Genomic DNA, 17,500 nt, shown 5'->3' with positions numbered 1-17,500 from the left:
TAGTGATGGAGGTAACAGAATAACAAAACAGTTAACTTTACTGAACATATAACACATTAAACCACGTCTCATATCAAGCTCGCAACAGTGAAATTATTTAATATTAAGTCACGGTAGAGACCTACAACAAGGTATATAATGGTGTGACGGTGGGCATGGTGAACTGGTAGACTGCTGAGTAACCGAAGCCTCACCCACGTTCCCTGTGAGTGAGGCAGTGTGTGATAAGACGCTCAAGTCCGTTTCTTTCTCTTCCTCCCTCCCTCCCTCCCTCCCACCTTCACGTATACTCTGCAAGTCCAAACCAGTCCTCCCATCGCTCCCTCCACCTCCCCCTCCACCACATGGACACCCAGTAAACGCGCGCCACGCCATTACATCCACTCCGTTTTGGTGGCATGGATGAGGTGGCAATCCCCGTTAAGTTAAGTAAACTCCACGTCATGATGGCTGGTAGAATACGTATACACGACTACGCAGAACATTGGAGAGAGAGAGAGAGAGAGAGAGAGAGAGAGAGGGTAGGGGTGGAAACACATACGTTTTTCTTTGACGAACGCAAGAAATATCAGATAACAAGATAAAAATAGGCATTCATAATACCATCTACATTCTTTCATACGTATAAACTGGCAAAGTGAGATGAGATTGCAAATACACGAGAAAACGTCAGTGGACATGGATGGGAAACATACATATCGTCCTCATCGCAAATACTAGCGTGTGCGTAGATGCCTCAAGGATAAATCCCTCATTTGCAACTCACCATGTTGCGCAATATCTTTTATTGACAAGACATAAGTAAGCAAATATATAACTGTAACAAATCTGTAATTAATGAATATGAGAGAGAGAGAGAGAGAGAGAGAGAGAGAGAGAGAGAGAGAGAGAGAGAGAGAGAGAGATTAAATAAATAAATGATGCCAGCCGTTAAGGAAAGTGCATGGAATTTAAGTGAAGGGTGCAACCGATTCAGGTCCAGTGACTGACTCTTGGGTCGATATTGTGCCACCTCAGTTCCCGGATGTTCGGCCAGACAGACCCGACGGACCCACGCCCGCCCGCCCACCCGTCCTCCACCCATGGCGAGTTTACCTGAACCGACATGTCGAGGTCCGCTGCGGCCTGGTAATAGGGATGCAAGTGGTGGTCAGAGTACCATTAAGGGGCAGGTGGGCCTCACTCTACCTCAGCTTCCATTTATTTTGAGGCAGCCACCGGTGATTCGCTCCACCCATTGGCATTTCGGCGTCACGAGCCATTAGTGTACCTGTGACAGACAAGCCTACGAGTACAGTACCTCTTATTTTCTTATCTCATTTATCATTATCTGTTGGTGCAGTCTATACGGACTGGGTCATCTGGAGAGATGCCAAACAAGACGTGTTTTAAATTGGTAGTTATGGTGTGAACAATATCTGATAAGATTATTACAATAGTGGTATCAGTGGCATTATTATAGCATAGTATTACAATGTTATAGTGGTTTGTAGGGATAGGTGGTGCAGGGAGTTAGGTGGGTGGCTGTGGGTGTAGTGGGCGGCGTGGCGGCGTAGTGGTGGGTTGGTGGTGACGCCCTTGGAGCAACAGCAGCCTGGCCACCAACCGCCGCCAGCCACTGACCAAACAGTTGGGTCCGGATATGCTTCCAGCTGATGGTCACGGTCGAGAGAGAGAGAGAGAGAGAGAGAGAGAGAGAGAGAGAGAGTTTCTAGTTAAGTAATTAATTTATTCATATATATTCATTTTTCCTCCGAGAAAAACAGCACCACTGTAGAGTGGCTCACCGGTGACAGCGTATAGACTTCCTATACATTCAACCATCTCGGTCAAGATCAGCATGGCGTTTGATGGAGGGAGTCACTAACTTGTCCTGCGTCAACATGTTGGTGCTGCTCCTCACTGCGCCTCGTCGTGGTGGAAACATAACGACAGGCCGTTGACAGATGTTATGACAAGCATACAATTATATACAGCAAGTTTGTTGGGCTGAAGGGTGAGGACAGTGGGGAGGAAGAGAGCGAGTGAAGGCTAGCAGGAGCATTTGGCAGCGAAACCTCTCTCCCCGCCCCTCGTTCGTTCACTGGGGCCTGAGTCGCCTGATACTGACAGGCAACCAACTTATGAACGCTGCCCCTGTAAAGCTGGCTCACTTGCGCGGGATGCGCTACTTTCTGACGTAGTGACATACACCATCCACCATCGTGCCAGTTTTGTAAATGTATAAAATATATAAATAACACGGACTCTACCATCGCCGATCAGCCAAAGCTTGCCAAGTACATGCTACTTCTGGCAACTCGACATATGCATCAAAGTACGGTCTGTGTGCATGTGCATTCCTAAAAACTACTGTATAATGAAAATCGATAACACAATCAAAAATTATAGAAAACATAGGAGAAAATAATGGAAGTGTAGCTGAGCCAGATACTACGTGGGCGGAGCTTACGCGGGGGGGTGTGTGGGTGACGTCAGACGGACCGACACTTTAAGCATGGTGTGTTTACTACGGAGCTCAGTAGTGGATTTGCCGTGCACAGAGGAGGTTCAGACACTTCGTGGGCTGCGAGAGTGACTCGCTGTGGACTTGGCCTGTCAACACGACGGCAAAAATGTTACCTAACGCGGTTTATGAAAGGGTGCCTATGCACTCCAACAACACAAAAGTTTTTGGATCTATGCTGGTCAACGACAAGTCAAACACGCCATATTCCGATGCCACTCAGGTAAGGACAATCAACTTTTGGACTTAGTTTCTGGCGGGACGAGGTGACATGTGGCGAGTCAGCTGTTGCTTCTGCTGCCGCCACACGTCCCGTCAGTACCTCCATCTTTCACTTATCCTCGATTCAAGTGTGCTCTTGCTTCACCCTCGACTCTTCACACTGCCTCTCGCCCTCACGCTTCAAAAAATACAAACTTGCACTAGATATGGAAAACCCTTGTCCTTGAGTCCTAGTCGACCCTTGAGTTAGACCCGTCTTGGCAGAGGTCATGGGGAATCAGTGTTGTGTCGAAATGATGAACATTTTCATCACAATTCAGATTCTGTAGAATGTTTTTTCTTTTGTATATAACGCATGACAAGGGAGAAAAAAAAATTGCATCATAATTTATAAATTTTGTGCTGGGATTCTACTTAAAATCTTGAAGTTAAATTTTGTAGTTTGATTGTAGTCTACTACAGTTTACATTCTTCTGAAACAATGAAGTGCTACTACATACACCTATGCCTAATGAAGCTTACTCGTTCCGTCTCTCAACTTGTTTCACCCTCTCAGCGGTTTAGGTGTTTAGCGTTTATGGGCGAGCGGTTAAACACTCACCAATATCACGTGTAAACCTTAGCCACTGATATCATACACACATGTGTTCACCTAGGCTACATTTCATGCCTCGCCTGGCAACTAGTGTGTGTGTGTGTGTGTGTGTGTGTGTGTGTGAAGCGAAGTTTGGCAGTGTGTGGAAGGGCCATGAACGTGTAAACAGTTAAGGAAGTGGAGACGCTACAAGTGACAGACAACGTCAGAACGACCACACGTGATTCTCCCGTGTGATAAGAGCTGGTTGGCGTGATGTGTCCTTAGCGATGGTGGCGGTGGTGATAAATAGCGTGGACATATGCGTCTAGGCACATCTGGCATACCTACATCTACAACGCGTTTTATTTAATATTTATTTATTTTCTTCCTGGGCGCAATTTAGTTAATATCTGATAAGTGATTTTGCTTATATTTTTACCCTCTCAACAAATTTTCAACTTTGATTTCTGCATGTAATATTTCCTTTTTCTGTGTTCTGTTCATTTAGTGAAGGGCAGTAGTAATTTTATTTTACCGGCCACTCCCAAGGTTATCTATAAAGTGGTGGCATGAAATTAATATCAGTTGCCATACACGTTATGGTAAGAATATTCATGAAGATGGAATGTTAATGTATACGAATCGAATGAACGTAGAACATGTGTACATAAATACAAGATTATGTTAGTGTCATCGAAAGAAGGCGGCATTTTAAGTGATAGCAGAAGACAAAGCTAGCAAGTGTTAGTCAGTGCACCAGAACAAGGGCAGTGTGTGTGTGTGTGTGTGTGTGTGTGTGTGTGTGTGTGTGTGTGTGTGTGTGTGTGTGTGTGTGTTATACAACTGACCATGACAACCAGGTGACAATATTCATGTAATGAATAATAATAATAATAATAACGAAAGATGTATCCCATGCCATCGTTGACACACACACACACACACACACACACACACACACACAGAGAGAGAGAGAGAGAGAGAGAGAGAGAGAGAGAGAGCGAGCCAAGTCAGTCATGAGGCTAAACCGTCAACCTCCGCCAACCAGCCACCCTCGAAATGGGAATCAACGACAACAACGTGAGCGTAGCGGCCGAGTGGTGGCAGACACGCGGCCACGAGCACCCAGCCAAGCCAAACCTCGCTATGTCGTTTTTCCTCTTTTTGACCCAGAATCCCTTTGACTTGTTGGTAACTAATGGTGTAGTAATGAAATATATGGTGCGTCTTAACCTTTAACAACCACACATACAGCTCACATGTTTATTCAATCGATATCGAGGTAAATAAATCGATGCTTGGGAGGAAAACGGACAACGATGACAAGAAGAGCAACAGGAACCAAGAGATAAGAGAGTTGGATTCGAGTAAAGGGTAAGGGGAGGAACGTTGAGGGAAATTATTGATATATCGTAGATGATGGGAGGTAAAGGAAATAGGTTAGGGATGAGAGAGAGAGAGAGAGAGAGAGAGAGAGAGAAATTTTCAACTCTTTGAAGTAAATCTGTAATGCATCATCATATGTGACCTCCAAAGTACATGAATTATATATACGTATGAATGTGGTCCTCTCATGCCTGATGTGGCGGCATCTCGGCATTAATATTTACACCTTATAGTGTGACTGTTTATGGAATTTAATACCACTTAAAGACTGCTGCATGAGAGAGAGAGAGAGAGAGAGAGAGAGAGCGAGCGTGTGTACGTGTCAGTAGCACACTCACACACTTACTCTGTTGCATAACTGATCGTCCTGAAGGTCATCGGTACTTTCTTGCTGCTTAAGGCATTGGTGGTGACATGTGCTCTTAAGCTGGTGGTGGTGGTGCTTGTGGTGGAGGTGGTGGTGGTAGTAGTAGTAGGATAAGAATGTAGTAGGGAGGAGGGTGGGAGTGGGGTGGGAGTGGGGTGCTTTCCCACTTGGCACTATACCTCCAATGACAACATCAGCAAGTCTCCCCCTCTACCCCCCCCAAGTATTTCCTGAGCCTACTAACGACCAGCACATCTCCAAAACAACACTAATAAACTTATACCAAGCAAGACACTTCCTCACTCAATAACAAAAACAACAATCACCCTCGCCATACACACACGTTGAAGGCATCTGTCACTGGGCTTACTCCTATTTTTTGGGGTGGTTGACTTATTTGTGTTACGTTTTTTCTTCCCCTCTTACTTTACTTTTTTTCTTTTTGCGCTTGGGTTGCCGCATCAGGTTCTTCCCCCTAGCAACACCGCAACACCCAAGTGGGGAGGAGAGGGAGGGAAGGAGGGAGGGAACCGCTGCCACCAACCAAGGTTTATTTCTCACTTTTGCTTTATTTTTAGTACATACATTGACACATTTCAATCATTAACTTAACGTGATAGGCTTTCCCTCTCACTACACTACCCTAGAGAGAGAGAAAGAGAGAGAGAGGAGGGAGGGAGAGTAATGCCACTAGTTGTAAATAAGAACAGCGTCATAACATTAGAGATCCCACAACCTGTCTGAACTGGAACATGTAAATTTTAATCCTATTTTTTCCCCTTCTCCATCATTCACTCAAAAGGCGGATACATTTTGAACACGGCTGTGTGTGTGTGTGTGTGTGTGTGTGTGTGTGTGTGTGTGTGTGTGTGTGTGTGTCGCGAGCTATCAATGCCTGGTGATGGATTTTGATCGAGGTACTGGTATGCCCGCGAGCGAAATGTGGGGTAGGGGTTGATAGGGCTGTTGAGTAGCGGGTAGGAAGGGAGAGGGAGAGAGGGAGGTCTTTGAGAAAAGGGATGAGGGAGGGAGGGAGGAAGGGAAGGAGAGCTGGGCGGTGCGTGGCGTAATGACGTTTTTGTGGTGTGAGGCGCTAACACCAACTCAGCATGTGGCCTGGGAGGGGAGGGAGGAGGAAGGGAAAGAGGAAGAGAGGGAGAGTGAAGGGAGGGACGATAAACCAGGAGGTAGGGAGAAGGGATGGATGATAAGGGTAGCGCGTTAGTAGGACTGGAGGGTTGTGGGTGGTTGCGCGAGGAGGGTGAGGGGGACGGGAGGGGGAGGAGTGATGGCAGAGAGAGAGAGAGAGAGAGAGAGAGAGAGAGAGAGAGAGAGAGAGAGAGAGAGAGAGAGAAGGAGCGCGGATAGAGGGAGGTAGCAGCAAAGCAGTAGTCATTAGCCTCTCCTCACCTACACTTCGTTATTTTTCCTATTACTGTCATTTCCTACCTTTTTTTTTTTTTTTTTTTGTATCGTTGTCACTGTTTGCTGTCTCATTATATTAGCTGCCTATGTACTGCTCAGACTCATTCTTACCATCAAGGGGAGGATTGTTTCTGTATGAGCTCCATTATAACACACGCACACACGCTCCTCGAAATATATGGGTAGTATGAGTGTGTATTATGTATGTGGTTCGTGGTGTGCGGGTATGAATGTAGTATATGTGTACCCATCAACCTAATGACAACTTGCCGGACCCTTGGGAGGCCTGACACTCGGCCTCGTTTCCTTCTTAATTTTTGCCTCGGGGACCTGTAGGAGAGAGAGAGAGAGAGAGAGAGAGAGAGAGAGAGAGAGAGATTTGACCTGCCGATGAGATTTGAGCTCGTTGTTTGTTCTCTTGTGTGGATGAAAGAGGTGATGTTGAAGTGTGTACGTGATCATCGACACACACACACACACACACACACACACACACACACACACACACACACACACACACACACACACACACACGACTCCATTTTAATGACATGACCTCTGCTAGAGAAGCCTATGTTAATATATATATATATATATATATATATATATATATATATATATATATATATATATATATATATATATAGTTTGAGCCATTTAAACCATCTCGAGAATATCATATCTGACTGGTAATTCGAGGATGTGTGTGTGTGTGTGTGTGTGTGTGTGTGTGTGTGTGTGTGTGTGTGTGTGTGTGTGTGTGTGTGTGTGTGTGTGTTATGCCTTGTTAAATGGACGTCGAGCTCACCATTAGCTCAACATCCTTGCAAGACGATAAACTGAGCTTCGTTTTATCGACGTTTCTCATGTGTTTTTTTTCTCTGCTTGTTTCAGACTAAGAAACATCCACCCAACCACATCAAGCGACCCATGAACGCCTTCATGGTCTGGTCGCAGATGGAGCGGAGGGAAATCATCAAGTACGCCCCCGACATGCACAATGCTGAGATTTCCAAACAGCTTGGGCGCCGCTGGAAGATGCTGTCGGAGGAGCAGAGACGACCATACCGGGAAGAAGCAGAGCGCTTGAAGGCGTTGCACACTCGGGAGTACCCCAACTACAAGTACCGCCCACGCAAGAAGGGCCAGAAGGCTCAGCTCAAGGGTGTGTCGGAGAAGAGTGGCGGGAAGGTCGTCAAGGCTAAAGATCACACCAACAGCAAGGATCGTGCTAAGAACGTTGTAAACGTCATCAGCAATACCCGTATCACTCACACACAGGGGCTTGATGTCGATCACAACAAACTGGGAATCAAGATCACCATTAACGACGACTTCAAGAGAACCCACAGAATGCCACAGAACGGGGTCATGTCACTGACTCCACATTCCCCTCCCGAGGTGCCTGCCAGCCCCTCCTGTGAGCTGCCTGACTCTCCAGAGAGTGCTTCAATGTATGAAGACCAACCGGCCTTCACCTACAGCCCCTCCGTCACCGCCCAATATCACTCAACAAGCACACCAATTGTCACCAACACTCCAACCAACTTCACCCTCAGTCATTCAACGTCCGGCCAACTCACGATAACCAGTCCAAACAATATTAAGCAGGAACCGGATGACCCGTTGTACGAGGCAGTGTATACTCCACAGAGCCTCGCTTCCCCTGGTCTCAGCTCCCAAACATCTCTGAGTCGTCTACAACTCCATTTATTAAGACGGAGATCAAGGCAGACTTCCAGAATACCAACGAGTTGCATGTTGAGCATGCGACGCTCGACGATCTGTACAACATCACAGACTTCATCCCCATCTCAGACATGAAGGTCGATCTGGACTCCATCGACGCTGATATCGACTTCGATGCCGTTAGCACGAGTTCAGGGTCCCACTTTGACTTCTCCAGTGTAGCTGAGGAGGCCGACACTTTGCTCTCCGATACGTGGATCGGAGGCCGGAGCTTCTTGCCGTAAAGGCCGTCCTTCCCCAGCACTTGTTTCACGAGTGCAGTTTTGTTCACCCTGTTTCGTGTCGGCAACGAAAGCCAGAACTTTTGAATAATCTGTCCAGCATAGATTTTAATGTACTCTAGTGAAGACAAAATAGTATTGTACACGAGACTTGTTGGACGGGACCAAAACAATTTGCAAAAATAATGACAGTCCTACCATACTTTCAAAGCCTCCATAATGGTGCCAGTGCCTTTAACCATTGCTTCTTAGGACTTTCAAATCACAGGACCAACAAGAGATACCAGCAGCTGTGAACCAAGACGGTCAGATCCATGAATTAAGACAGTGCACAAAAAAATCAACTCGGTGATGCATTATATACATACAAATACATATATTTTCCCTCCACAAGCCTCATTTGTCAGCCATTGTACATATATACATATAAATGAAAACTTTGGTTCTGTTAATTTCGTGAAAGATGGAACGCTCGTCTGGGTGCAAGTAAAGGACGGAACTGTGACTATTGGAGGCTTTCTGTGATGCTTTCTCCTCCGTGGTGTGGAGAGGAAGGGGAGAAAGACCGCTCGAATGAGGATTAAAGTTGAAGAGACTTTCATTGAACGTCTTGCGGCTTTAAAAGTATATATCTATAATATACAGATACAAATAAAAAAATAATAAAAAAAAGTCATGTCGAAGGAGGAGCGTTCAGTGTATATTTATCATAACTAGTGACAAAGGATCGATAAGTAACAAAGCAAAAGTCCAGGAGTGAGCAGTGCCCGAGGGCCCGCCAGCCTGGACGCGAGGAGCTCCGGCCACCACCACCACCACCATCACAGCCACTCTTCCTGAGGAGGGGGTGACACCTGGCCGTGTACCTGTCCTCCGCTCCGTGCCGCAGCTTGCCAAGCAGCCTCAGAGCGGCCCAATGGTGAGCAAGCGGAGGCAAGTGCAAGGGGCAGAGAGAGGGAGGTGTCCCGGAACCCTGCCATCACCTGAGTACCTGAGAGGGCACGTCGAGGTGACTCTGCAGGTAAGCACTCTACTAATTTTTCTTTGTGTTGTCTGAAATGCTACACTTGAACTGCATATCTCACCTCTCATTTAGTGGAGGCAAGTGGCAGGTGGACATTGGAGGACAGCAGACTTATGATTTTCTTTCCTTGTCTTTCACAGAACTGCCAGAACCCTGCGGAACTCCCAGAGAACCCAGCGGCGCCATGAGGAACCCCACCTCTCCGCCCCCAACCACCCCCCTTCTCCCTCCCCTGGGCGCCGCGAGCACTGGGCAGTGTGCGAATGATGTCATTAGTGCATTAAGCCAATCACGAAGAGCAGTTCAGTGGCGTCCACCTTTTATCTTTCCGCAAATAAATAATCTGTAGTTTCCTAAGCATTTATATTGTTATGAGAAGTATATATTACCACTATGAATTATAGGCAAGAGCTACGAGTTGTTATCCTGGCCGTGTGTTGAGTACGTGGCCACCATGAGTCTGTACTTAGGCGACGTCGCTGGACTTGCTCCCCCCACCACCACCACCCCACTGATGATGCTAATGATGACGCCACCACGAGGGGTGTGCTAATACAAAGCAACAAATGGCAGTTTTTCTTTGTTTGTTTATGAATTCTAGTCAGTACAACAAATATTACTATGTACAGTAATGCTACGTGAACCAATTCCTCTGCAGGATGTTTCACTTTTTTTTATGATTATTTGATGCTTTTATTTAATAGCCATTTTTATGTTTATCCGTTCAAAGTTTATTAAAAATTTTTGAATCGGTGGAAGGAATTATTTTTTTAATTTTTTTTATGTGTGTGCGTGTGTTCAGACTTTGGCTAATTTAAATGTTGCTCAAGCAGTGTACCGCGTTACTGAGTGTACCTTTGGGGACACTACCTCTGAGAAGCACTGTGCAGACTGGAGGGAGGAACATAAGGTGTACCTCTGGCTCCTGGTTGCCTTGAAGAAGCAATGCATTCTTAAGGGAAACAGAAGTATCTAGAGAAGCGCTGTGTGTGCCTCTGGCTGCACAGTGCACCGTTGGAAATAAGCTGTAAGAAGGTTCATGCCGTCAGAGGTTTTTTTTTTTTTTCACAAATGATCTCAAGCTTCAGCGAAACCCAACCCATCTGAACAGTGTCTTATTTGTGCATTACCATTACTTTTTTGTTTTGTTTTGTTTTCGTTTCTTCTCATGGCTCTGCCCATTTTTCCTTCCTTCTACTCGATATCTATTATTATATTATTGATCATATTTTGTACAGAGTGTTATAATGAGATATTCCTTGTACAGTTAAACTATATGGCATTTCTCCGATATTGGAAGTTTTATATATTTTGTAGTGTACCGCTCGCCTCCCCAAGTCAGGGGCGGCGGGGGTGAGAAACAAATACATTTTTATATGTTTCATGCGAATGCTTGTTTGGATGCACCACCTTCAGCTCCTAAATAGATTGAATATGATTACTTCTTGCTCAGTGACTACAAACATGATAAGGAAAAGAAAACCGCTCCATTATGCTTACTTTGCAACTATGGACATAAAAACAAAGTAGGAGACATGGTAAGTAACTCAGTCAACAGCACAATAAGAGCCAAGAATACCGGAACAAGACAAACAAAACGTCACCAACACACACTCATAAATCCACATCAGGAAAGACAACCAGTATGTGTCAGTCCAATTCAACACACTGTGAGAACAACTACGTCATGAGTGGCAACCATAAACAGAAAGGTTAAACGGAAACTGACAGAACGAAGCACAACAGGACACGCCAACAAAACAAGACGCAGCACGAAACACTCACTGCAAGCACAGCAGAAAGCAGCGGCAGCCGTGGTGACTCACTAACTCAAGGCAGCGAGCAGTGCGTCACGGCTGGCGAGGCTAAAAACAACCAACCAGCCTTCACCTCCTCAGTCATTAAGGTTGGAAATAAAAAAAAAAAAAGGGCAATCGAATAAGAGTTCTGAAAATTACTGATACATTCAAGGTAATATTTACATTGGATTCGTATTTTCTGAACAGAATAGTCATGTACAATATTTACATATGTAATATGAAAAAAATCCCTCATTTAGTATGAAAATTCATGAATTCCAATCTTATTTGCATGTCGTTTGTGTCACAGCAGTTCACCTTGGAGAATGATGCGATTTGAATAAATAACACTTGTTTGCTAGTTATGAAAGCCCGCTGCGTGAAGACTTGTATAATATTACATTTGCAATACAAATTCTGCATGAAATAGAAAAAAAAAATGTATATAACGGATCTGAGAGAGAAAGAGAGAGAGAGAGAGAGAGAGAGAGAGAAGCAGTCTGACAGATAGAAAGCCATACAGACGGCACAGCTTCAGATTAACCATTACAATAAACTACACACAATATAATAGAAATGAGAAAAGTAGAAAAACACAAAGAACCATCTAGGGATGAGCGGCGGCTACATGGAAGGCACAAAGAAGAAACGGAAGAGAAGGTAACAACACGGTAATGGGTGATGATGTGTGTGTGTGTGTCGCTGCAGAGGACACGATGACACGTTCAGGCTGCTAGGCCATGAAGGGAAGGGACTGGGAAAGGAAGGGCAGGGGTGAGGGGCTTCAACCAGTATACGTTTGACAAGCTGGTGATTTATCTTTCCTATTCCTCCATTTCCCCGGCATGACTTCTAGTCTCACTTGCTGTGTACGTGTTAACAGTCATGGATTGGTTTGAGGCTGCTAAGATAATTAAGTGAATCTTTTCTCCTTCCACTCACAATCTGCAAAGAACAATCCCTCCTGTAGGTTTCTGAATAATTGGTTATTGTATTAAAAGTGCTTTGTTTATTTTGACTCTAATGAGGTAAGTTATGTCATTGAATGTAGTGTATGGCAAGATGGAAATTTGCTTTGGTTTCCTATTTCTTTTCTCTTCCTGATTTCCGTAATGTAATGATGAATCGCTTCTGGTTAGTTAAATTTTTCTGTGAGTAACCTTTGCCATTTGTGTGTGTGTGTGTGTGTGTGTGTGTGTGTGTGTGTGTGTGTGTGTGTGTGTGTGTGTGTGTGTGTGTGAGCGTGCGCGAGTGTGTGATTCGTAGAAGCAAGTTACGGAAATCACGTGCCATTCTGGCAGTGATGAAATGCTTACTAGTCTTAGTCCTTTATTTTTTTTCTTTCCTTTAACTATTTGTATATATTTTTCTCTTTCATAATTATTCCTTGTATTTTGTAGCATTAAGTTTGGTGAGTTACATAGTGTGCTGATCATGTTCGGATCTTATTTTCTAAGGGAGACGTATTGTTTGGTGTTCCGATGGAAATAGAGGCACCATTGTTTCCATTCCCATTCAGATTTTTTTTATTATAAATTAACAAATGGATGAAATGGATGGATGAAGAAGATAAAGAAGACGAAGAAGAAATGTTCTTAGATTTCTCAAAAACAAAAAAAGAGAGTTACGAGGAATAAATCATATGTTTCTTATTGTTTCCATATTAGATATGTGCATTACTCTTGCTATTACATCCCACTCCAGTTTCCTAAATATTGGAAGAACTCCAGAACAGACAGGAAAGTAAAGAAAATAAAACAACTTTCCCAGTCGTGTCAGTGGCAAAATAGAAAAGGCATTCATGAATAATGAATTAGAGAATACTATTTAGTGTTCAGTTATTTTTGCTATTGTCAGTTTTTTTTTTTTCAATATAAAATCTCTAAACAAACGATGCAAGAATAAAAAAAAGAAAACAGATAGACATTAGAATAAAAAGCATAGCGTTTACGTATGTTAAAATGTCTTTACTTTTACATCCCATCTCAGTTTCCTATGTACTACAGAAACTCCAAAATATGCTAAAAATACTAACACCAACAACAACAACAACGCTTTTCAGCTTTGCTAACAACAATACGGAGGATTAGCGTGTCTTGCCCTGCCGCACAGTCAACCGTTTTAGTAGATTTCCCTGACGCCCGCCACACACACACACACACACACACACACACACACACACACACACACACACACACACACACACAACCGGGCGTCTTATCTGGCCCCCGTCACCTGGCCTGTCGTACCCTAGACACCACCTGGGCAATCAGCCGCCCTCAATATCACCTCACAAATCATGTGTGCCGCCCATTATCCCGAAGGTAACCATCTGCCTAATGACAACCGGACCTAAGGGAGCAGTTTGTCTTCTTAAATCACGTCTGCCACCGACCGCACTCCCAACTCAGAACACATCCGTCCCTCCCTCAACCTCCCTCGCTGCGTGTCCGACGAGTTAGTTCCTTGAGTCCCGCTGTAAATGAAGATGACTGTGCGTGTGAAATCCGAGATTAATTCATTATTTCTCTCTCCTTCTTCTTTTTTTTTTCATGGGCGCGTGTGAAGTGACCCTGAAGCATGGAAAAGGTGTTGTTAGAGCGAGGGAGGGTGTTTACGTGAGGTGATGTGAGTGGATGAGAGTGGAGTACGTTTAGTCGTGCGTAGGAGTGAGTGCAAGGACGCCGAGAGCTGAAAGAGTGTCCTAATAGAAGAAATGATACAAAAGAAGGAAAGGTTTCATGTGTATGTGTGTGTGTGTGTGTGTGTGTGTGTGTGTGTGTGTGTGTGTGTGTGTGTGCGTGTGAGTGAGTGAATGAGTGAATGAGTGAGTGAGTGAGTGCGTGAGTGAGTGAGTGTAATTCACCTCGGTCGTCTACTGGTCACCCAGCCAGTCTTCCCCATTACGGAGCGAGCTCAGAGCTCATAGACCGATCTTCGGGTAGGACTGAGACCACAATACACTCCACACACCGGGAAAGTGAGACCACAACCACTCGAGTTACATCCCGTACCTATTTACTGCTAGATGAACAGGGGCCACACATTAAGATGCTTGCCCATTTGCCTCGCCGCTTCCGGGACTCGAACCCGGCCCTCTCGATTGTGAGTCGAGCGTGTATGTGTGTGTGTGTGTGTGTGTCTGTGTTACTTTACTTACTTGTTACATGGGGTGTTTGTTCAAGGCTCCGATCCACTGCGAGCAGCGCTCAGCAGAGCCTCCCTCAAAAGCAACTAGCATCTATAATTGTCTTCGATTTCCATGCCGTGAAAATCATAAGCTTCCTTGAACAAATATGTCTTCAATTTCTTTTTGAAGATATCGATCCTCGCACAACCTTTAATATCACTTGGCAGTTTATTGTAAATCCTTGGTGCGCATCTTGCGAATACTCGACATCCCATGTCAAGGTTATTTCTTGGCCCATGTAGTCTGTATGGGTCTGCATCGTGTTCCTTGGTATGTGCACAAATGTATGAGTGTCAGGGGTCATTTCTTTAATTTTCGTAGTATCATATTCACTCAGCCATGTTTCAGTCAAAGCAAGAATATCCAGATTATCATCACTAATTAAAGTTCTGATTTCTATTGTCTTGTTTCCAACTGACTGGACATTTGATAAACCACATTTCAACATAGAGCTCACAGCATTAGTAGCTATGATCTGTAATATGTAATATTTCTGATCCTGTCAATCTCACTTTCTAACACAACACAACAACTATTATTCGCCGAGTGGTCAGTATTCTGTTTCTTAAACCTCACACAGTTTATGCATTTCTTCTCTGTAGATGTGCACATTTGCCTGCATATTTAAAGCAAACGGGATGCTAAAAGAGAGTAAAAGAGGGTACAGCCAGGAGAAAAGTATTGAATGGTCTCACTCAGGGATCAGTTGCAGACGTCAAGGCCCTTTAATAACAGTGATGTAACAGAAACGTGAAGAGCAGCGAGAGACCTGTCTTTTCTTCACCTTGCTGCACTTTGTCTCGGTTGATTACAAAAAAATATCTCTTATCCGCTTACTTCGATCTGTTTTGTTCCTTTTTTTTTTTTTTTGTTAATAACCGTTCGTATATTTTTGTTACCTATAAGTTTCTAAGGTGCTCGATTATGTTGCTTATTCCCTGGTTGTTTTGTTAATTAGGCTCATAAGCATTAGTACAAAGACACACAAACACAAACACAAACACACACACACACACACACACACACACACACACACACACACACACACACACACACGTTATAAATTACAAATAATCGTATAATTCATCTTTTACTAAATTCACAAATTAACTTTCGTTTTAATCCTCTTCCATCCCTCGAAATCTTTCTCCCTCTACTCTCCTATTCCTCCTCCTGCTTCTCCTCCTCCTCCTCCTCCTCCTCCTCCTTCTTGTCCTCCTCCTTCTCCTCCTCCTCCCCCTCCTATGCTACTCCTCTACCTCCTCCTCCCCATCCTCAGCACCGTGAAGTCTTCATTCTGGTCCGTTCAGTAATTAGGAATCTCTCTTGACTTATCGCTCTGGGAAAGAGGAAAATGGACACTAATAGCGAGTAATTAAGGAGCAGTAGGTCAAAACTGAGCAAAGGCACGACTGGAGGAGTGAGTGTGTTAAGGAGGAGGAGGAAGAGGAAAGCGGGAGGGGGGAGGAAAAGGAAGAGGAAGGAGAAGAGGAGGTGGAGGAGGAGGAGGAGGAGGAGGAAGAAGAAAAGATGGATGAGAAGTGCAGTAATGGTAAAGGTAAATACCTGAACTGTGTGTGTGTGTGTGTGTGTGTGTGTGTGAGAGAGAGAGAGAGAGAGAGAGAGAGAGAGAGAGAGAGAGAGAGAGAGAGAGAGAGAGAGAGAGAGAGAAAGAGAGAGAGAGAGATGGGAGAAGTGGGCATGGTGTAAGGAATCTCTCATTCACTGTCTCTTTGATATTTTGTTAATTTATTGCGCTACAATGTCGGTTTCATGTTAAGCCGATTAAAGCAAACACTTTTGTCTCTGACCTGACACGCTTACGTCACACACTGAGCCTCTCACGCTATACGGAAATGGTCTTTGTTGTGCAAATGAAATCATGGCGTAAGAGAAACGGAATCGCAAGCGCATAGACAGACCAAGGGCAACCTGTGTTTCTTTTCTCGTATTCTGTGAGCACCTCTCATTGACACCAGGCCATTTTCTTCGTCCGGCAAATCCGACACATAAAAGATGTTGGCTTTGGTCTTGCTGGGAGTAAGAGGCGGAATTAATGCCGCAGGTCGTTAGTTTTGCTCACGGCCTGTTCTCTCAGCATCTACAGAGACGTCTCATCCCTCCTTAGCATAACAATGGCAACCCAACACTACCTCACGAGCCAAGAGTAAGTATTTCAGCAAACAGAACACGAACTGTAGATGTTTACTTTTCTCTTACCATAAGGCGATTTCCTAATAATCTACTACTATACTGTCACTTGAATGACGTTAGAAGCATGAAAAGTGTATGGTATCCCTACTTATATATATTTTACACCACCCATACATTAACACCTTTTATGATCTTTTAAGCAACGAACCATGCATATGTTCCCTCACTGTATTCTCCCCCTTTCACAACCATAGACCAATTCGCTCCTTTGACAGACTGTAATTCTCTTTGTCGTCCACTTAGAACACACATCTCATGGAGAAAGATAAACAAAACTACTTTGCATAATAAGGGTCTCTTAAAATAGCTTTCAGCGTATTGTTAATGAAGGGAAATAAAGCATGAGTTATGCAGGAATGTAAAATGAAGAAAAGATATAAATACAGCATAATAATATACTACTTTAATCTATTTACCTTTTATCTGACCATCTAAGTCCTCTTCCACAGCCATTCCTGGATGTGACTTCACTTAATGTCACAGGATTCATGGCTTAGTCACTATTTATACATCCTTAGGCAACCATTCTTTTACTTCTACATTCATGGTCTTACATAAAAATGACTCACTCGTCATGGGTATTGATATGAAAATAAGACAGCACATCTTCTGTAAGACTCACATTTATAGACTTAAACCCTTCGTTCACATATACAACATCGACGTGACCTATAGACAAGTACCAGACTAGTTAACATGACCTATAGACAAGTACCAGACTAGTTAACATGACAAGTAACGGAGGGATGCACCTTGGGAGAGAGAGAGAGAGAGAGAGAGAGAGAGAGAGAGAGAGAGAGAGAGAGAGAGAGAGAGAGAG

At 44.2% G+C, this 17,500-nt stretch overlaps 1 protein-coding gene and 1 long non-coding RNA gene across 2 annotated transcripts in view; one reads left to right on the top strand and one right to left on the bottom strand.

Annotated features, from left to right (window-relative positions):
- Positions 1-17,500, bottom strand: part of LOC123517533 — a 138,374-nt gene that overhangs the window by 80,921 nt on the left and 39,953 nt on the right. The gene's annotated exons all lie outside the window — the stretch shown is intronic.
- Positions 2,511-10,867, top strand: LOC123517532 (transcription factor Sox-11-A-like). Its single transcript, XM_045277683.1, is given in 4 exon segments — positions 2,511-2,729; positions 7,378-8,158; positions 8,161-9,474; positions 9,618-10,867. Coding segments are annotated over 3 exon segments (1,191 nt in total). The 5' UTR covers positions 2,511-2,615; the 3' UTR covers positions 8,457-9,474; positions 9,618-10,867.

The sequence above is a fragment of the Portunus trituberculatus genome, chromosome 42, assembly GCF_017591435.1.
Source record: "Portunus trituberculatus isolate SZX2019 chromosome 42, ASM1759143v1, whole genome shotgun sequence".
NCBI classification, from domain to species: domain Eukaryota; kingdom Metazoa; phylum Arthropoda; class Malacostraca; order Decapoda; family Portunidae; genus Portunus; species Portunus trituberculatus.
The sequence above is the reverse complement of the archived record's forward strand: the minus strand, read 5'-3'. Positions and strand labels throughout refer to the sequence as shown.